Below are 23328 nucleotides of genomic sequence, written 5' to 3' on the forward strand. Positions count from 1 at the left end.
ACATTTAATCCTAGTAAATTCCCTGTCTTAGGTCAGTTAGGATCATCAATTTATTTTAAGAATGTGAAATGTCAGAATAATAGTAGAGAGAATTATTTATTTCATCTTTTATTTCTTTCCTCACATTCCCAGTGGGTCAGAAGGTTAGATACACTCAATCAGTATTTGGTAGCATTGCCTTTAAATTGTTTATCTTGGGTCAAACGTTTCAGGTAGCCTTCCACAAGCTTCCCACAATAAGTTGGGTGAATGTTGGCAAATTCCTCCTAACAGAGTTGGTGTAACTGAGTCAGGTTTGTAGGCCTCCTTGCTCACACATGCCTTTTCAGTTCTGCCCACACATTTTCTATAGGGTTTAGGTCAGGGCTTTGTGATGGCCACTCCAATACCTTGACTTTGTTGTCATTAAGTCATTTTGCCACAATTTTGGAAGTATGATTGGGGTCATGCGACCAAGCTTTAACTTCCTGACTGATGTTTTGAGATGTTGCTTCAATATATCCACATAATTTTCAATCCTCATGATGCCATCTATTTTCTGAAGTGCACCAGTCCCTCCTGCAGCAAAGCACCCCCATGATGCTGCCACCCCCGTGCTTCACGTTTTGGATGATGTTCTCGGCTTGCAAGCCTCCCCCTTTTTCCTCCAAACGTAAAGATGGTCATCAGATGAGAGGACATTTCTCCAAAAAGTATGATCTTTGTCCTCATGTGCAGTTGCAAACCGTATTCTGGCTTTTTTATGGCGGTTTTGGCGCAGTGGCTTCTTCCTTGCTGAGCGGCCTTTCAGGTTATGTCGATATAGGACTCGTTTTACTGTGGATATAGATACTTTTGTACCCGTTTCCTCCAACATCTTCACAAGGTCCTTTTTGCTGTTGTTCTGGGATTGAGTTGCACTTTTCGCACCAAAGTACGTTCATCTCTAGGAGACAGAACGCGTCTCCTTCCTAAGCGGTATAACGGCTGTGTGGTCCCATGGTGTTTATACTTGCATACTATTGTTTGTACAGATGAACATGGTACCTTCAGGTGTTTGGAAATTGCTCCCAATGATGATCCAGACTTGTGGAGGTCTACCATTTTTTTCTGAGGTCTTGGCTGATTTCTTTTTATTTTCCCATGATGTCAAGCAAAGAGGCACTGAGTTTGAAGGTAGGCCTTGAAATACATCCACAGGTACACTTCCAATTGACTCAAATTATGTCAATTAGCCTATCAGAAGCTTCTAAAGCCATGACATCATTTTCTGGAATTTTCCAAGCTGTTTAAAGGCACAGTTAACTTAGTGTATGTAAACTTCTGACCCACTGGAATTGTGATACAGTGAGTTATAAGTGAAATTATATGTCTGTAAACAATTGTTGGAAAAATTACTTGTGTCATGCACAAAGTAGATATCCTAACCGACTTGCCAAAACTATAGTTTGTTAACAAGAAATTTGTGAAAAACGAGTTTTAATGACTCCAACCTAAGTGTATGCAAACATCCGACTTCAACTGTATGTACTTCACAACAAAGTTCAACTGAAGATAACAAATGAGGTCATAACAAAATGAAGCAAATCCGGGAAAATATACAGCAGTAAACTTGTAGACGTATTAATGGAACAATAAACCTGACAATAAACCACAATGGGGGCTGTATGAGGAGAGTTCAGGGAGGGAGGTGATGACGCAGGCGGAGAGACAGGTGACGTGTGGGACAGGGTGGAATGGGGGAGTGAAGCAGACTTTATTCACACACACATTCACACACACACACACTGACAAAGAGGAAGAGGAGGAGGAAAAGGAGGAAGAGGAGGAGGAAATGGAGGAAGTATTTGTAACATGCACCTCTATTTTACGGCCTTCTACGACCGTGCTGTGTAATTTTTCTCGCGCCCTGTCAGCGTCCGCACTGTGCTCGAAAGTTACGAACCCAAAACCCTGCAGGGAGAGGGAGTGGGAGAGGGAGAGGGAGTGGGAGAGGGAGAGGGAGAGGGAGAGGGAGTGGGAGAGGGAGAGGGAGTGGGAGAGGGAGTGGGAGAGGGAGAGGGAGAGGGAGTGGGAGAGGGAGTGGGAGAGGGAGTGGGAGTGGGAGAGGGAGAGGGAGTGGGAGAGGGAGTGGGAGAGGGAGAGGGAGAGGGAGAGGGAGAGGGAGAGGGAGAGGGAGAGGGAGAGGGAGAGGGAGAGGGAGTGGGAGAGGGAGAGGGAGAGAGAGAGGGAGTGGGAGAGGGAGTGGGAGAGGGAGAGGGAGAGGGAGAGGGAGAGGGAGAGGGAGAGGGAGTGGGAGAGGGAGAGGGAGTGGGAGAGGGAGAGGGAGTGGGAGAGGGAGAGGGAGTGAACAACATGCATGTTATTCATATTATATTATAATCATTATTAATATTATTATCATTATAATCATTATTAATATTATTATCATTATAATCATTATTCATATTATTATCATTATAATCATTATTAATATTATTATCATTATAATCATTATTAATATTATTATCATTATAATCATTATTCATATTATTATCATTATAATCATTATTCATATTATAATCATTATAATCATTATGCATATTATTATCATTATAATCATTATGCATATTATTATCATTATAATCATTATTCATATTATTATCATTATAATCATTATGCATATTACAGAAAACAGCCTGGGCTGTTGTTCAGTAGAATAAAAGGAGAAAAACACTTTGAAATGTAAACAGATGAAGCACACTATTATAGACCAGCTTTAGGCAGGAACTCCCTCTGCTTCAAAACGTTTTAATATCTTCTCTCCTCTAACACACATCTCTAACCTCTAGCTTCCTGTAACATATCTCTAACCTCTAGCTTCATCTAACACACATATCTAACCTCTAGCTTCCTGTAACATATCTCTAACCTCTAGCTTCCTCTAACACACATCTCTAACCTCTAGCTTCCTGTAACATATCTCTAACCTCTAGCTTCCTGTAACATATCTCTAACCTCTAGCTTCCTGTAACATATCTCTAACCTCTAGCTTCCTGTAACATATCTCTAACCTCTAGCTTCCTCTAACACACATCTCTAACCTCTAGCTTCCTGTAACATATCTCTAACCTCTAGCTTCATCTAACACACATCTCTAACCTCTAGCTTCATCTAACACACATCTCTAACCTCTAGCTTCCTCTAAAACACATCTCTAACCTCTAGCTTCCTATAAAACACATCTCTAACCTCTAGCTTTCTCTAAAACACAGCTCTACCGTCTAGCTTCCTCTAACACACATCTCTAACCTCTAGCTTCCTGTAACATATCTCTAACCTCTAGCTTCATCTAACACACATATCTAACCTCTAGCTTCCTCTAACATATCTCTAACCTATAGCTCCCTCTAACACACGTCTCTAACCTCTAGCTTCCTCTAAAACACATCTCTAACCTCTAGCTTCCTGTAACATATCTAAAACCTCTAGCTTCATCTAACACACATATCTAACCTCTAGCTTCCTGTAACATATCTCTAACCTCTAGCTTCATCTAACACACATCTCTAACCTCTAGCTTCCTGTAACATATCTCTAACCTCTAGCTTCATCTAACACACATCTCTAACCTCTAGCTTCCTGTAACACATCTCTAACCTCTAGCTTCCTGTAACACATCTCTAACCTCTAGCTTCCTGTAACACATCTCTAACCTCTAGCTTCCTATAAAACACATCTCTAACCTCTAGCTTCCTCTAAAACACATCTCTAACCTCTAGCTTCATCTAACACACATCTCTAACCTCTAGCTTCATCTAGAACACATCTCTAACGTCTAGCTTCCTCTACAACACATCTCTAACCTCTAGCTTCCTCTAACACACATCTCTAACCTCTAGCTTCCTCTAACACACATCTCTAACCTCTAGCTTCCTCTACAACACATCTCTAACCTATAGCTTCCTCTAAAACACATCTTTAACCTCTAGCTTCCTCTAACACACATCTTTAACCTCTAGCTTCCTCTAAAACACATCTTTAACCTCTAGCTTCATCTAACACACATCTTTAACCTCTAGCTTCCTCTAAAACACATCTTTAACCTCTAGCTTCCTCTAAAACAAATCTCTAACCTCTAGCTTCCTCTAAAACACATCTTTAACCTCTAGCTTCCTCTAAATCACATCTATAACCTCTAGCTTCCTCTAAAACACATCTCTAACCTCTAGCTTCCTCTAACACACATCTCCAACCTCTAGCATCTACCATGCAGAAGAGAAACACAACACGTCACCTACCTTAGAGCCCCGCTCGTTAAAAATGATTTCAACGTCTAAGATTTTACCAAATTGCTGGAAGGAAAGACAGAAACAAAGCCAGAGTCACTGACATTGTTTAATGCAGGATGTTTCAGTTGTACAGTAAATGTAGTAGCATTTTACATTTGGAAATGATTCACTTATGGGGGATAAAATAAGGAATTGTAGTGTAATACTCACGCCAAACATTTGCCTGAGGTCCGGGTCCCTGAACCGGAAGGGTATGTTGGAGACATGGAGTCGCTTGGGCTGAGTCTTACTGTTAGAACTGTCAGACGACTGGCTCTGCTGCTGACTGTCTGTCTGAGACTCCTCCTCTGTCTGCTGGGAGGATGGAGGGGGGAGGGAGGGAGGGAGACAGAATTATACACACAAATAAAAACTAAACATAGAAACACACGTTGACCTCTAGTGTCATACTAGAACTGCTGGTCTATACTAGAATGACAGTAGAGATGAACAGCGGATCTATACTAGAATGACTCTATAGGTAAACAGCTGATCTATACTATTTTCTCTGATGAATCCCCTTTCCGATTGTTTGAGGCATCCGGAAAAAACTTGTCCGGAGAAGACAAGGTGAGCGCTACCATCAGTCCTGTGTCATGCCAACAGTAAAGCATCCTGAGACCATTCATGTGTGGGGTTGCTTCTCAGCCAAGGGAGTGGGCTCACTCACAATTTTCCCTAAGAACACAGTCATGAATAAAGAATGGTACCAACACATCCTCCGAGAGCAACTTCTCCCAACCATCCAGGAACAGTTTGGTGACGAACAATGCCTTTTCCAGCATGATGGAGCACCTTGCTATAAGGCAAAAGTGATAACTAAGTGGCTCGGGGAACAAAACATCGATATTTTGGGTCCATGGCCAGGAAACTCCCAAGACCTTAATCCCATTGAGGCAGGTGGACAAACAAAAACCCACAAATTCTGACAAACTCCAAGCATTGATTACGCAAGAATGGGCTGCCATCAGTGAGGATGTGGCCCAGAAGTTAATTGACAGCATGCCAGGGCAGATTGCAGAGGTCTTGAAAAACAAGGGTCAACACTGCAAATATTGACTCTTTGCATCAACTTCATGTAATTGTCTATTAAAGCCTTTGCCACTAATGATATGAAATGCTTGTAATTATACTTCAGTATTCCATAGTAACATCTGACAAAAATATCTAAAGACACTGAAGCAGCAAACTTTGTGGAAATTAATATTTGTGTCATTCTCTAAACTTTTGGACACGACTGTATATTTACACTCAAGTCAGTCTTGTTCAACTGTTTGGCCTGAGAAGACCAACACACACACACACACACACACACACACACACACACACACACACACACACACACACACAGTACAGTCAGCTCCATGCTTAACCCAGTTACAGAAAGAGAATACTTTCCATTCCTCCCTCAAACAACTCTGGGCTGCTGGCCAGCTGAAAATACAGTCTGTGTGTTTACAGAGGAGGAAGCATACGGATGACAGGCTGCTGTTACCCCCCCCCACACACACACACACACACACACACACACACACACACACACACACACACACACACACACACACACACACACACACACACACACACACACACACGCATGAGCAGCAGCAGCGTGTGCCATCTGTGGAACATTCATTGTACAGGCAGCGGACGCCTACACTTCAAACCAGGAAATAAAACAGAGATATATCTTGTCTTTTTCTGCAGCATCAGAAGCTTCATCTAACTGTCAGAGGGGGAGAAGAGAGACGGGTTTTCCACATATTGCTGGAGAGAAGGAATGAAAGGAGAGAGAGAGAGAAACAGATACTGATGACTGGAGAGAACTAATACTCTAGGGAGTGAGGGAGGGGCGGAGGGAGGGAGGGAGGGAGGGAGGGAGGGAGGGAGGGAGGGAGGGAGGGAGGGAGAGAGAGAGAAAGAGAGAGAGAGAGAGAGAGAGAGAGAGAGAGAGAGAGAGAAACAGATACTGATGACTGGAGAGAACTAATACTCTAGGGAGTGAGGGAGGGGCGGAGGGAGGGAGGGAGGGAGGGAGGGAGGGAGGGGAGAGAGAGAGAGAGAGAGAGAGAGAGAGAGAGAGAGCGAGAGAGAGAGAGAGAGAGAGAGAGAGAGAGAGAGAGAGAGAGAGAGAGAGAAATTTGATTCCTAACAGTTATTGACCATCAGATCACTTTTATACTGTACCATAATTGATAAACCTGCTTTGCGTGTTTCCAAAAAGCCTCTGATTCAGTTGGGCGTTTCACATTAATGTCGTGTATGTGGATACACCATATGATGTCATCAAATCAATGTATACAAATAACAAGTATACAGTCTACATGTGAAATGAACACACGCATGGATTTTCACCAAGGAGTGAAACAGGGTCTATCTAACTTCAGTCTATTTAACATTTACAGCTCCGACGCCATTGGCCCACATTGTTTGTTGTTTTGGCTCTGTACGTCAGCACTTTGAAGTGACACAATGACTATGAGGTTAAAGGTCAGAATGTCAGCTTTAATTTGAGGGTATTTTCATCCATATTGGGGGAACCGTTTAGATATTACAGCACTTTATGTACATTGTCCTCCCATTTTAGGGGACCAAAAGTATGGGGGCAAATTCACTTATATGTATATTTAAGTAGTGAAAAGTTTAGTATTTGGTCCCATATTCCTAGTACACAATGACTACATCAAGCTTGTGACTCTACAAACTTGTTGGATGCATTTGCTGTTTGTTTTGGTTGTGTTTCAGATTATTTGGTGCCCAATAGAAATGAATGGTAAATAATGTATTGTGTCATTTTGGAGTCACTTTTATTGTAAATAAGAATAGATGATGTTTCTAAACACTTCTACATTAATGTGGATGTTACCGTGACAACGGATAGTCCTGAATGAATCGTGAATATTGATGAGTGAGAAAATTATAGATGCACAAATATCCCCTCCAAAAAAAGAAAATGTGTTGTAGAGATCAGTTTGGGGGTGTGATGTTTCTACGTCTTAGGTTTCTGCATCCTTCATCATGTTTAGATTTAGATTAGATTTGAAATGTCAAATGTACTCGTCCAGGAAGTTGTCCAAAAAGGATTTGTTGTTGTTGTTGTTGTTGCCTGATTGTTTGTTGGTAGGTTTCCACACTACTTTCCTTCCATCTATAGCACAGGTGTCAAACTCATTCCATGGAGGGCCGAGTGTCTGCGGGTTTTCGCTCCACCCTTGTACTTGATTGATGAATTAACATCACTAATTAGTTAGGAACTCCCCACACCTGGTTGTCTAGGGCTTTATTGAAAGGAAAGACCAAAAACCTGCAGACACAAGGCCCTCCGTGGAATGAGTTTGACACCCCTGATCTATAGCATTTCTTAATATTACTTAGTTCCTTTGGCTTTGATACCTCATGATTGAGTATTGCTCTGGTCAATTATTTTTATGTATTTATTTAACCTTTATTTAACTAGACAAGTCAGTTTAAGAACAAATTCTTATTTACAATGACGGCCTATACTGGCCAAACCCGGACGACTGTGATTTTGACTGTGATTTTGCTGTGATCTGATAGGGGTGTCAGTTGCCTGACTGTGAACGCTCTGATAGACTCTGGGTTGAGGTCAGTGATAAAGTAGTCTACAGTACCACTGCCAAGAGATGAGCTATAGCTGTACCTACCATAGGAGTCCCCTCGAAGCCTACCATTGACTATGTACGTACCCAGCGTGCGACAAAGCTGCAGAAGTTGTAACACATTTTAGTTTTTTGTTTTGTTGTAGTTGTGTCTAGGGGGGCATATTGGGGAGGATCTGTCACCTCCAGGTAGGTGTTTGTCGCTCTCTCTCTCTCTCTCTCTCTCTCTCTCAATTCAATTCAAGGGGCTTTATTGGCATGGGAAACTTGTGTTAACATTGCCAAAGCAAGTGAAGTAGATAATATACAAAAGTGAAATAAACAATACAAATGAACAGTAAACATTACACTCACAGAAGTTCCAAAAGAATAAAGACATTTCAAATGTCATATTATGTCTATATACAGTGTTGTAATGATGTGCAAATAGTTAAAGTACAAAAGGGAAAATAAATAAACATAAATATGGGTTGTATTTACAATGGTGTTTATTCTTCACTAGTTGCCCTTTTCTTGTGGCAAAAGGTCACATATCTTGCTGCTGTGATGGCAATCTCTCTCTCTCTCTCTTTCTTGCTCAGTCTCTATCTATCTATCTATCTATCTATCTATCTATCGCTCTCTCTCTCTCTCACTCTCTCTCTCTCTCTCTCTCTCTCTCTCTCTCTCTCTCTCTCTCTCTCTCTCTCTCTCTCTCTCTCTCTCTCTCTCTCTCTTTCTCTCTCTCTCTCACTCTGTCTCTCTTTCTTGCTCAGTCTCTCTCTCTCTCTCTCTTTCTCTCTCTCTCTCTCTGTTTCTCTCTCTCTCTCTCTCTTCGGAGTGCATGCTGGGAGTGAGTCCTCAAGCAGGAGTGTTTGTGAGAGCGAATGGAAATTCTTTTCACTCTATTGGGTTTTGGTATGTATATATATATAGTGATTAGTTTAGTTGTTTTTAGGGTATATTGGTTAACTATCATTAAGTCAGTTGAAGATGAACAAGTGGTAGAGATGGGGGTTTTTCTTCTGGGGAGGACAGCGAGAGTGAGTCATCTGACGCGTCACAACAGTATAGCGAGATAAATGGGGTGGAAGGGAGATATGGAATTGAGAAGATACGTCAATTTCTGAAGGTGACAAAAGGGAAGAAATATATGCAGGATTACAATGTCAATGATTTTTTCCCTGAAAGTGAATTGTTTATTGAATCAGCAAAGTTTCTGATGTCAAAAATTACAGGAGGAGGGTTGAAAAGCCCTGAAATTGCTAGACTCAAGAAAGTGGTCACGAGAGTGATAAGTGATGTAAATTCGAAAGAAAATGAAAGAGTTTAGTTTCAGTTTTAACTCTGTAAAGAGATGGGGTGGCTGTATCATCTTCTGTATTTTTATTTCATCCATGAGCAGTTTTAAGATTTCTTCTTTAAACGTAAATGGTGGAAGAGATGGTAAAAAAAGAGCCATGGTGTATGAGTTAATTAGTGGAAAGGGAAGTGACATAAATTTTCTACAAGAAACGCATAGTAATTTGGAAAATGAAGTTATGTGGAAAAAGGAGTGGGGGGGGACAGTGGTGTGTAGTCATAAAAATTCTAACAGTGGGGGTGTGGCTATATTGTTCTCAAGGGGGTTTTTGCCTTTGTCTTATGAGGTTGAAGAGGTAGTTGAGGGGAGGTTATTAAAAGTTAGAGCAAGGTATGAAAACATCACTATGTGTCTGATAAATGTCTATGCCCCAGTGGTGGCAGTTGAGAGGGTATGTTTTTTAGAGACATTATCAAATACCATTGAGAAATGTAACAATGAAGATTATTTATTTATTGCTGGGGATTTTAACTGCACAGTCAGTGATTTAGATAGAAATCACCAAGAACCTCATATAGCCTCAAGGACCTTTTTAAAACGCCTCATTGTAACACATGAATTGTGTGATATTTGGCGGAGACAAAATGGAGGCACAAGGCAGTACACCTGGGCGCATGTGAGAGAGAACATCATCTCTATGGCAAGGTTAGATAGGTTTTATTGTTTTGAGCATCAATCTCAGGTCTGTAAATCAAGTGTGATAACCCCAGTGGGATTTTCTGATCATTGTTTAATAACAGAGGTGGTGTTCATTAATGATGTAAAACCCAAAAGCGCATATTGGCATTTTAATATAACTTTATTGAGTGATGCTCACTTCAGGAAATGTTTTTGTTTTTTCTGGGAGAGGTGGAGGTCTCAAAAGGACAGTTTTGTATCCATTCAACAGTGGTGGGATATAGGGAAAATCCAGATTCAACAATTTTGTAATCAATACACGAGGAATGTCACCAAGGATATCATCAGATCAATGAAAGCCCTAGAGTTTGAAATAGTGGAACTCATGACGTTGGTTGAGACCACAGGAGATCGAGGCCATACGCAGGCACTCAAGAAAAAAAAAGTTGAATTGGCAGACCTGCTGGGTATCAGAGCACAGGGGGCATTGGTGAGAAGTAAGTTTCAGGGAATATCTGAAATGGATGCCTCATCCAAATTTTTCTTTGGTTTAGAGAAAAAGAATGGACAAAGAAAAATTATTCATTGTCTCAAATCAGCTGTTGGACAAGAGCTCACTAGCCCTAGTGAAATTAGAAAGAGGGCAGTAGAGTTCTATGCTGAGCTCTACAAGTGTGAGTACAAAGAGGATAAAACAGTGACACAGCAGTTCCTTGATGGGCTCCCAAAGGTGGATGCAGAAGCTCAGGTTGAGCTTGAGCAACCATTGTCTTTGCAGGAGTTATACTCTGCATTACAAGGCATGGAAAATGGAAGGGCACCAGGCTTTGATGGGCTTCCCGTTGACTTTTTTAAGTCTTTTTGGACTATGTTGGGAGAAGATTGGCTGGCAGTAGTTAGTGATAGTTTAACCGGAGGGTTACTACCATTAAGCTGCAGAAGGGCTGTCCTCACCTTACTGCCCAAAAAGGGAGACCCTAGGGAGGTGAAAAACTGGAGGCCGGTGGCTTTATTGTGCACTGATTATAAGATCCTGTCCAAGGCTTTGTCCAACAGGCTGAGGGAGGTGATGGGGCAGATCATACATACGGACCAGTCCTACTGTGTTCCTGGCAGGCAGATAGGGGATAACATTTCTCTGATTCGTGACTTTTTGGACATCTCTAGGGCTATTGGGTTGGATGCAGGTCTAATTTCAATTGATCAGGAAAAGGCATTTGACCGAGTTGAACATCAATATTTATGGCATACGCTTGAGGCGTTTGGGTTCAGCTCTGGTTTTATTGACATGATAAAGGTGATATATGGTGACATTGAAAGTGTATTGAAAGTTAACGGTGGTTTGAGTGCTCCTTTTAAAGTGTGTAGAGGTATTAGGCAGGGATGTTCTTTATCAGGGATGCTGTATGCCATTGCTATAGAGCCACTACTAAATAGCATTAGAAGTCGCATTGAAGGGGTGTACCTTTCCAAGGATATTCCTCCTATTCGTCTTTCAGCCTACGCTGATGATGTAGTTGTTTTAGTGAAAAATCAAGCGGAGGTGGATAGTTTGAGTCTAATGGTTGATCGGTTTAGGGGAATATCCTCGGCAAACGTAAATTGGGAAAAGAGTTGTGCTTTACAGATTGGAGAATGGTCTGGAGGGATCATGGCTTTGCCGGGGGGATTGGAATGGTGTAAGGGAGGGTTTAAGTATCTTGGAGTGTACTTAGGAGATGAGGGGATTATGGAAAGAAATTGGATTGGGGTGGTTGAAATGGTGGAAGGGAGGATGAGGAGATGGCGTTGGTTGTTATCTCGAATGTCATATAGGGGGCGAACTATTATAGTTAACAATGTGATTGCCTCTGCATTATGGCATCGGTTGGCAGTTTTAGAACCACCATCTGGTCTTCTGGCTAAGATACAGGCAATTATGGTGGATTTTTTTTGGGATAAATATCACTGGGTTCCACAAAGTGTTTTGTATTTGTCAAAAGAGGAGGGGGGACAAGGTCTGGTACATCTTGCTAGTAGGGCTGCTGCTTTCCGTTTTCAGTTTATTCAAAGGTTGCTTTATGGACAGGAAAATGTGGTGTGGAGGGGGGTAGCAGGCCTTGTGTTACAGAGGGTTGGAGGTTTAGGTTTAAAGAAGGCTTTATTTCTGGTTGATAGTAGCCAGATTTCTAGGGAGGGAGTACCTCCGTTTTACAGAGGCCTTCTCAGAGTGTGGAGCATAATGAAGGTGTCCAGACGAACTTCAGCGGAGTCAGTGCATTGGCTGTTGGAGGAACCTCTGGTGTGTGGGGCAAGACTGGATTGTACAACTGCAGCTGTTCCACATTTCTCCAAGATTCTGGTGAAGGGAAAAATAATCACATTAAGACAGTTAATGGCAATGGCTGGGCCCGACTTAATGGATGGAAGACGGTTGGCTGAACATTTGGGGGTGAGGTCGGAAAGGATTGTTGGACAAATGCTGGGAAGCTGCAGGAAAGCTCTGTCAGCGGAAGAGTGGGGAATGCTTAATAGCCACAAGAAGAAGGAACAAGATGAAGACGTCTCATTTCCAAGATTAGGGATTACACCAAATATCACAGAGTCAGAGAGAAAGGGCATATTGTTGGATTTGAGAGGGTTGGAGGAGGTGGGTTTGGATGAGGTGAATGGGAAGGATTTGTATAGGGGGTGTGTTAAGGTGTTAAACAAAGAGAAATTGAAAAATAGAAAAGACACTCCATGGAGGGTAAAATTGGGAATTGATGACAAGGTAAAGCCAGCTTGGAGAGCACTGTACAAACCACCGTTACAAAAGGGTACTGGTGATATGCAATGGAGGGTGTTACATGGCATTATTGCAGTTAATGCTTTTGTATCTGTAATTAATTCAGATGTTAGAGATGGATGTCCTTTTTGTAATATAAGAGAAACCATTTTTCACTGTTTTATGGAGTGTGAGAGGATAAAACCTTTATTGGAAATACTGGAATCATTGTTTAGAGCTGTAGGTGAGATTTTTAATAACAATGTTTTTATTTTGGGGTTTCAATATAGTAAGCAACAGAAAAGAAAATGTCAAATGTTAAATTTTATTTTGGGACAAGCTAAGATGTCAATTTTTTTGAGTAGGAAACATAAAATAGACACGGGATATGAGAAGGATATAAGATGTGTTTTTAAAGGATTAGTGAAAGCAAGAATAAAAGTGGATTTTGAGTTCTTCTCAGCTGTAAAAGATCTCCCTGTGTTTGAGGAGAAGTGGACATATGAAGGAGCGCTTTATTTTGTAGAGGAGGGGAAATTATTTTTTGCTGAGGAAATAAGTTGAATGTATATGTTCTTTTGTATTTTTATTTATTTTGTGTAGGAATTACTTTTATTGTTTCATTTCTGAAAAGGCAGTGTGTCATTATTGATGTTAACAATTGAGTAGAAAATAAAGGTTTTATAAAAACTCAAAAACTCTCTCTCTTTCTCTCTCTCTCTCTCTCTTTCTTGCTCAGTCTCTCTCTCTCTCTCTCTCTCTACTTTAACAGAGAGCAGAAAGTGGAGTGGGGGATGACGTCACTCTATAAACAGGCCAGCCAGATGAGGTAATCTCTCTCTCTGGCCTTGTGCCTCAACATATAAACTCAGACTATGGAGCGAGCGAGAGAAAGAGAGGGGGGTGAGTGGGATAGAGCTAGACAGAGTGGGAAAGCGGACTAAAGAAACAGGGAAAGGAGAAGGTTGATTAAGTGAGAGCGAGAGTGTAAGACAGAGAGAGAGAGAGGAGAGAGAAAAATAAAAAGACAGACAGACGCGGGGGCGGGGTAATGAGGGAGAAAAAGAGAGGGAGAGGTTTTCCAGATGTACAACTCATTTTCCTGTTCTGTGTCTTTCCTCGACTAGAGTTATGAGAGGTGTAATGCTACTCCCTCTCTCTGTCTCTCTCCCTCTCCCCTCTCTCCGTCTCTCTCCCTCTCCCCTCTCTTCCTCTCTCCCCTCTCTTCCTCTCTCCCTCTCTCTCCCTCTCCCCATCTCTCTCACTCTCTCCCTCTCCCCTCTCCCCATCTCTCTCCCTTCTCTCCCTCTCCCCTCTCTCCATCTCTATCCCTCTCCTCTCTCCGTCACTCTACCTCTGCGCTTTCTCCTTCTCTCTTCCTCTCTCTGTCTCTCTCATCTCTCCTTCTCCAATCTCTCCTTCTCTCTTCCTCTCTCTGTCTCTCTCAAATCCTCTGACTCCGTCTCTCTCATCTCTCCTTCTCCCCTCTCTCCTTCTCTCTTCCTCTCTCTGTCTCTCTCAAATCCTCTGACTCCGTCTCTCTCATCTCACCTTCTCCCCTCTCTCCTTCTCTCTTCCTCTCTCTGTCTCTCTCAAATCCTCTGACTCCGTCTCTCTCATCTCTCCTTCTCCCCTCTCTCCTTCTCTCTTCCTCTCTCTGTCTCTCTCAAATCCTCTGACTCCGTCTCTCTCATCTCTCCTTCTCCCCTCTCGCCCTCTCTCTCCCTCTCCCCACTCTTCCTCTCCACTCTCTCTGTCTCTTTCCCTCTGAGCTCTCTCCTTCTCTCTTCCTCTCCCCTCTTTCCCTCTGCGCTCTCTCCTTCTCTCTTCCTCTCCCCTCTTTCCCTCTGCGCTCTCTCCTTCTCTCTTCCTCTCCCCTCTTTCCCTCTGCGCTCTCTCCTTCTCTCTTCCTCTCCCCTCTTTCCCTCTGAGCTCTCTCCTTCTCTCTTCCTCTCCCCTCTTTCCCTCTGCGCTCTCTCCTTCTCTCTTCCTCTCCCCTCTTTCGCTCTGCGCTCTCTCCTTCTCTCTTCCTCTCCCCTCTTTCCATCTGTGCCCCCTCCTCTCTCTCTGTCTCCCCTCATCAACCTATTGTAACACACAACAACACTGCTCTTCTCCTAGTTCTCTCCTTCCAAGCTAAAGGCTAATATCATATGCATTAAACAACTTTGAAAAGACAAGCAAGAAAATAAAACCTAAGCATTTTTCACAGTGCTTGGGGGAGAAAATATTTCTCATTACCATGCAAACTAATACTGGATTGTATTGCACTCTGGGTGAATGGCAATATACATATTTATGATAAAGAGAGGGAAGATAAATCAAGCCAACAAATGACTACCACAGGATGTTTGTGTCTAGACGGAAGCAGTCGTATAAACAGCTTTAAAAATCAGATGAATTGTATTAATAAAACAACGGATCAGAACACAGCCTGAGACCTGCTGCGTAAAGGAGGACCTGACGCTTTGAGGAGAATAGAGTACACTAGGTCCAATTCTGCAGCTTTCTGAATGCTGTAGTGTACACTCTGTAGTGTACACACACACACACACACACACACACACACACACACACACACACACACACACACACACACACACACACACACACACACACACACACACACACACACACACACACACACACACACACACACACACACACACACACACCTTACTACGGTCTGGTGTTTATAAAAGTATTATATAACAGTAATATACAACGGCAATATATAACAGTAATACAGTGCATTCGGAAAGTATTCAGACCCCTTGACTTTTTAAACATTTTTTGACGTTACAGCCTTATTCTAATTCGGATTAAATGAATAAAAATGACTACACACATACCCCATAATGACATCACAATACCCCATAATGACATCACAATACCCCATAATGACAAGGCGAAAACAGTCAGTTAAGAACAAAATCTTATTTACAATGACGGCCCACACCGGCCAAACCCTGATGATGGTGGATCAATGCACCACGTAGATCAATGTACTACTACATTTATCATTCTTGAGATGTTTCTACAACTTGATTGGAGTCCACCTGTGTTAAATTCAATTGATTGGACATGATTTGGAAAGGCACACACCTGTCTTTATAAAGGTCCCACAGTTGACAGTGCATGTCAGAGCAAAAACAAAGCCAATCAGGTCGAAGGAATTGTCTGTGGAGCGCAGAGACAGGATTGTGTCGAGGCACAGATCTGGGGAAGGGTACAAAAAAATGTCTGCAACATTGAAGGTCCCCAAGAACACAGTTGCCTCCATCATTCTTAAATTGAAGAAGTGTGGAACCACCAAGAATCTTCCAAGAGCTGGCCTGAAGGACAAACTGAGCAGTCGGGGGAGAAGGGCCTCGTTCAGGGAGGTGACCAACAACCCAATGGTCACTCTGACAGAGGACCAAAGTTCCTCTGTGGAGATGGGAGAACCTTCCAGAAGGACAACCCATCTCTGCAGCACTCCACCAATCAGGCCTTTATGGTATAGTGGCCAGATAGAAGCCACTCCTCAGTAAAAGGCACAGCCCGCTTGGTGTTTGCCAAAAGGCACCTAAAGACTCTCAGACCTCTGGTCTGATGAAACCAATATTGAACTCTTTGGCTTGAATGCCAAGTGTCATGTCTGTAGGAAACCTGGTACCATCCCTACTGTGAAGCATGGTGGTGACAGCATCATGCTGTGGGGATGTTTTTCAAGCGGCAGGAACTAGTGAGAGACTAGTCAGGATTGAGGGCTAGATGAACAAAGCGAAGTATAGAGAGATCCTTGATGAAAACCTGCTCCAAAGCGCTCAGGACCTCAGACTGGGGCGAAGGTTCACCTTCCAACAGGACAACGACCCTAAACACACAGCCAAGACAACACAGGAGTGGCTTCGGGGACAAGTCTCTGAATGTCCTACAGCAAAGCAGTTGCATTTGCATTTGTTTAGGCTGTTTTCTAGTGACATTCATATGGATACATCCATAACAACGAGGAAAGAAAATGTGCTCATTCATCAGGACACTGTAGTTCAGAGGAGCTAGCTAACAACACAGCTAACAACACAGCCAACAACACAGCTAACAACACAGCTAACAACACAGCTAACAACACAGCCAACAACACAGCCAACAACACAGCTAACAACACAGCCAACAACACAGCCAACAACACAGCTAACAACACAGCTAACAACACAGCTAACAACACAGCCAACAACACAGCCAACAACACAGCTAACAACACAGCCAACAACACAGCCAACAACACAGCCAACAACACAGCCAACAACACAGCCAACAACACAGCCAACAACACAGCCAACAACACAGCCAACAACACAGCCAATAACACAGCTAACAACACAGCCAACAATACAGCCAACAACACAGCCAACAACACAGCTAACAACACAGCTAACAACACAGCTAACAACACAGCTAACAACACAGCTAACAACACAGCCAACAACACAGCCAACAACACAGCCAACAACACAGCTAACAACACAGCCAACAACACAGCTAACAACACAGCCAACAACACAGCTAACAACACAGCTAACACAATCACTTCAGACTGAAGCTGCAAAGACTGAAAACTAGCTGCACTTCCTTCCATTTGACCCTTTTTCCATTGACATGTCTTTGTATGCGGTATATCCATAAGAATGATGCCATCTGATTACTTGATTTCGACTGGCTGAGAAACGCTGCCTGCAGGTCTTCGTCCCGATTCCCGACACGTTCATTACTATGCGACAGCTGGAGATTGAATTTGACTATTGAAACAATGTTGTAAATGTCAGAGAGACAGACAGCAAGGTTGATATAAATCTCCCCAGTTGAAAACTAAATGTTAGTCTTAAAGAAATGTGACATAATGTCTAGATGTATTATAGTGGAAGTTTATAAATTGCCTGGCTGGGCTGATGAGACAGTGGATTGCACAGTCAGATGGAACAGAATAAATGGGCATTTTAACGTTATAGATTTAGCCGGTGGTAACCAATCAGCATTCATGATTAGACCCACCTGTTGTATAAAAGAGTAATATATAACAGTAATATATAACAGTAATATATACCAGTAATATATAACAGTAATATATACCAGTAATTTATACCAGTAATATATACCAGTAATATATACCAGTAATATATACCAGTAATATATACCAGTAATATATAACAGTAATATATACCAGTAATATATACCAGTAATATATAACAGTAATATATACCAGCAATATATAACAGTAATATATAACAGTAATATATACCAGTAATATATAACAGTAATATATACCAGTAATATGTACCAATAATATATAACAGTAATATATAACAGTAATATATACCAGTAATATATACCAGTAATATATACCAGTAATATATAACAGTAATATATAACAGCAATATATACCAGTAATATATACCAGTAATATATAACAGCAATATATAACAGTAATATATAACAGTCATATATACCAGTCATATATACCAGTAATATATACCAGTAATATATACCAGTAATATATACCAGTAATATATAACAGTAATATATAACAGCAATATATACCAGTAATATATACCAGTAATATATACCAGTAATATATAACAGTAATATATAACAGTCATATATACCAGTCATATATACCAGTAATATATACCAGTAATATATAACAGTAATATATAACAGTAATATATAACAGTCATATACAGTATACCAGTAACAGTATATATTCAAGATGGTGTAATAAAGTAGAGATGTCTTACTGTGGCTGTGGCTGAGACGGTCTGTATGCTGGTGTCCTGTCCACTCTGTTCACTGTGGTTCTGTGAAGTGGGGTACATGTTGAGGGGGTGTTCGCTGACGGGGGGCTGTCCTGTGTAGTCGGGGGGCGCAGGGTGAGGGTGTGAGGCGGTGAACTCAGCGGGCAGGCCGTTCTGAGGGGGGGCAAATTGGCCGGAGGGGTACGGCTGAGTCATGGAGTCTGGAGGGGGAGGGGCTTCCTGGTTACCCTGCAGGGGGAGAGGAGGGAGAGAGGGTGAGAGAGTTAGTACCAGACCAGATTGAACAATTAATACAAAAAATAAGGCAGTCATCCATTCAGTCAGCCAGTCAGCCAGTCAACCAACCATCCAGTCAGGTCAGTAAGTCAACCGGCCAGCCAGCCAGTCAGGTCAGTAAGTCAACCGGCCAGCCAGCCAGCCAGCCAGGTCAGTAAGTCAACCGGCCAGCCAGCCAGCCAACCAACCAGCAAGTCAGACAGTCAATAACTAATTTGCCAGCCAAACCAGCCAGCTAACCAGTCAGTCAGGCAGCAATACAGTCAATCAATAAGCCAGTCAGCCAACCAGTCAGTCAGCCAGCCAGCCAGTCAGTCCCATGGTGATTTGAGGCATGATAAACCGATAACTACTGTGGACGCTCAGACACACTCCATTCATTCATTACCACACACACACACACACACACACACACACACACACACACACACACACACACACACACACACACACACACACACACACACACACACACACACACACACACACACACACACTTAGACTCATCAACACCACACATCATGTATCAGTCTGTATCAGTCTCTCATCTGATGGTAACATTGATCTAGCCAGCTATGAGAATACGTGATGGTAACATTGATCTAGCCAGCTATGAGAATACGTGATGGTAACATTGATCTAGCCAGCTATGAGAATACGTGATGGTAACATTGATCTAGCCAGCTATGAGAATACGTGATGGTAACATTGATCTAGCCAGCTATGAGAATACGTGATGGTAACATTGATCTAGCCAGCTATGAGAATACGTGATGGTAACATTGCTCTAGCCAGCTATGAGAATACGTGATGGTAACATTGCCCTAGCCAGCTATGAGAATACGTGATGGTAACATTGCCCTAGCCAGCTATGAGAATACATGATGGTAACATTGCCCTAGCCAGCTATGAGAATACGTGATGGTAACATTGATCTAGCCAGCTATGAGAATACATGATGGTAACATTGCTCTAGCCAGCTATGAGAATACGTGATGGTAACATTGATCTAGACAGCTAAGATGAATACGTGATGGTAACATTGATCTAGACAGCTAAGATGAATACGTGATGGTAACATTGCTATAGCCAGCTATGATGAATACTTAATGGTAACATTGATCTAGCCAGCTATGAGAATACGTGATGGTAACATTGATCTAGCCAGCTATGAGAATACGTGATGGTAACATTGATCTAGACAGCTATGAGAATACGTGATGGTAACATTGATCTAGCCAGCTATGAGAATACGTGATGGTAACATTGATCTAGACAGCTATGAGAATACGTGATGGTAACATTGCCCGAGCCAGCTATGAGAATACGTGATGGTAACATTGCCCGAGCCAGCTATGAGAATACGTGATGGTAACATTGATCTAGCCAGCTATGAGAATACGTGACGGTAACATTGATCTAGACAGCTATGAGAATACGTGATGGTAACATTGCCCGAGCCAGCTATGAGAATACGTGATGGTAACATTGATCTAGACAGCTATGAGAATACGTGATGGTAACATTGCCCGAGCCAGCTATGAGAATACGTGATGGTAACATTGCCCGAGCCAGCTATGAGAATACGTGATGGTAACATTGCCCGAGCCAGCTATGAGAATACGTGATGGTAACATTGCTCTAGCCAGCTATGAGAATACGTGATGGTGTGCCTCCCATAGTCTGTTCTGGACTTGGGGACTGTGAAGAGACCTCTGGTGGCATGTCGCCTACAAACTGGGAGGGAAGGACAACAGAAAGAACACACACACACCATTATCCAGGAGGGAGAGTTTGAAACACCCACAGCTGATCTGCTAGACAACTGAAAACCAGCTGACTGTTGAACAACGCATATACACTGCACATATGTGAAGGCCCGTGTGGGTCACTCCTTTAGGGGATCTATATCTCAGCCATGCATTGGCCAGACTAGCTAACCTAGTAAATAGAGAGAGAGAGATAGAGTGTGAGAGTGTGAGAGTGTGAGAGAGAGAGAGAGAGAGAGAGAGAGAGAGAGAGAGAGAGAGAGAGAGAGAGAGAGAGAGAGAGAGAGAAATAGAGAGAGAGAGAGGTATTGCACGCTCTGGTGTGCATCTAATGAGAACCACATTTGGAGCCCTGAAATATGCTTTACGTGGCAGAGAGCTGGAGAAATCACACACACACACACACACACACACACACACACACACACACACACACACACACACACACACACACACACACACACACACACACACACACACACACACACACACACCCAGTTGAAGGGAAAACTTTTAAGTATTTAAATACAAAAGTGTCCTTTTCCCTCCCTCTCTCCCTCTCTCCCTCTCTCCCTCTCTCCCTCTCTCCCTCTCTCCCTCTCTCCCTCCCTCCCTCCCTCCCTCCCTCTCTCCCTCTCTCCCTCCCTCCCTCTCTCCCTCCCTCCCTCCCTCCCTCCCTCTCTCCCTCCCTCCCTCCCTCCCTCCCTCCCTCCCTCTCTCCCTCCCTCCCTCCCTCTCTCCCTCCCTCCCTCCCTCCCTCCCTCCCCAGCTCACAGAGGACTGGAGGTTAATAAAGCATGTTTCTTTCCATCCATTCATTACAATGATGGATATAAGACCTGACCTTGAGTGTGTTTGTGTGTGTGTGTGTGTTTTTATTGTGTGTAACTGTATGGGTGTGTGTGTGCTTTATAATCTAAAGTGCAAAAGGGATGCTTTAAAAGGAAAAGCTTTCTTTCTCTGTGACCAACAGCAGTCAGATTATATATCTTTCTCTGTGACCAACAGCAGTCAGATTATATATCTTTCTCTGTGACCAACAGCAGGCAGATGTTACGTCTTTCTCTATGAGACTTACACAAGACAAGACATGCACTACATCTCAAATGACATCCCTCTCCACAATATGGTTTCCTATTCTGTTTACGGTGCGCTATTTTGACCTGCGCCATGAAGAGCCATGTAGTGGCAGAATACAGGACGTAGTCTACAGATGTGAAGGATGTCATTAGAGATGGAGGTTCAGTCTACAGATGTGAAGGATGTCATTAGAGACGGAGGCTCAGTCTACAGATGTGAAGGATGTCATTAGAGACGGAGGCTCAGTCTACAGATGTGAAGGATGTCATTAGAGACGGAGGCTCAGTCTACAGATGTGAAGGATGTCATTAGAGACGGAGGCTCAGTCTACAGATGTGAAGGATGTCATTTGAGACGGAGGCTCAGTCTACAGATGTGAAGGAGGTCATTAGAGACGGAGGCTCAGTCTACAGATGTGAAGGATGTCATTAGAGACGGAGGCTCAGTCTACAGTAGTGAAGGAGGTCATTAGAGACGGAGGCTCAGTCTACAGTAGTGAAGGATGTCATTTGAGACGGAGGCTCAGTCTACAGTAGTGAAGGATGTCATTAGAGACGGAGGCTCAGTCTACAGTAGTGAAGGAGGTCATTAGAGACGGAGGCTCAGTCTAAGATGTGAAGGATGTCATTAGAGACGGAGGCTCAGTCTACAGTAGTGAAGGATGTCATTTGAGACGGAGGCTCAGTCTACAGATGTGAAGGATGTCATTTGAGACGGAGGCTCAGTCTACAGTAGTGAAGGATGTCATTAGAGACGGAGGCTCAGTCTACAGTAGTGAAGGATGTCATTAGAGACGGAGGCTCAGTAGTCTACAGTAGTGAAGGAGGTCATTAGAGACGGAGGCTCAGTAGTCTACAGTAGTGAAGGATGTCATTAGAGACGGAGGCTCAGTAGTCTACAGATGTGAAGGAGGTCATTAGAGACGGAGGCTCAGTCTACAGTAGTGAAGGAGGTCATTAGAGGCGGAGGCTCAGTAGTCTACAGTAGTGAAGGATGTCATTAGAGATGGAGGCTCAGTCTACAGTAGTGAAGGAGGTCATTAGAGACGGAGGCTCAGTCTACAGTAGTGAAGGATGTCATTTGAGACGGAGGCTCAGTCTACAGATGTGAAGGATGTCATTAGAGACGGAGGCTCAGTCTACAGATGTGAAGGATGTCATTTGAGACGGAGGCTCAGTCTACAGTAGTGAAGGATGTCATTAGAGACGGAGGCTCAGTCTACAGTAGTGAAGGATGTCATTAGAGACGGAGGCTCAGTCTACAGTAGTGAAGGATGTCATTAGAGACGGAGGCTCAGTCTACAGATGTGAAGGAGGTCATTAGAGACGGAGGCTCAGTCTACAGATGTGAAGGAGGTCATTAGAGATGGAGGCTCAGTCTACAGTAGTGAAGGAGGTCATTAGAGACGGAGGCTCAGTATACAGTAGTGAAGGAGGTCAATAGAGACGGAGGCTCAGTCTACAGTAGTGAGGGAGGTCATTAGAGACGGAGGCTCAGTCTACAGTAGTGAAGGATGTCATTTGAGACGGAGGCTCGGTCTACAGTAGTGAAGGATGTCATTAGAGACGGAGGCTCAGTCTACAGATGTGAAGGAGGTCATTAGAGACGGAGGCTCAGTCTACAGATGTGAAGGATGTCATTAGAGATGGAGGCTCAGTCTACAGTAGTGAAGGAGGTCATTAGAGACGGAGGCTCAGTCTACAGATGTGAAGGATGTCATTAGAGATGGAGGCTCAGTCTACAGTAGTGAAGGAGGTCATTAGAGACGGAGGCTCAGTCTACAGTAGTGAAGG

General features: G+C 43.0%; 1 protein-coding gene across 7 annotated transcripts in view; it reads right to left on the bottom strand.

Moving 5' to 3' along the window:
- Positions 1–1839: 1839 nt before the first annotated feature.
- The window catches only part of LOC129831640 (RNA binding protein fox-1 homolog 1-like), a gene marked incomplete at its 3' end in the record, with an annotated part of 342155 nt that continues 320666 nt past the window's right edge, over positions 1840–23328 (bottom strand). For 6 of the 7 annotated variants that reach the window (XM_055895003.1, XM_055895020.1, XM_055895019.1 and 3 more), the window contains 4 exon segments: positions 1840–1932; positions 4260–4313; positions 4461–4604; positions 18393–18638. In XM_055895003.1, the coding sequence (XP_055750978.1) occupies positions 1840–1932; positions 4260–4313; positions 4461–4604; positions 18393–18638 (537 nt within the window). 7 annotated transcript variants of the gene reach the window in all.

Source organism: Salvelinus fontinalis, chromosome 2 (genome assembly GCF_029448725.1).
Source record: "Salvelinus fontinalis isolate EN_2023a chromosome 2, ASM2944872v1, whole genome shotgun sequence".
NCBI classification, from domain to species: domain Eukaryota; kingdom Metazoa; phylum Chordata; class Actinopteri; order Salmoniformes; family Salmonidae; genus Salvelinus; species Salvelinus fontinalis.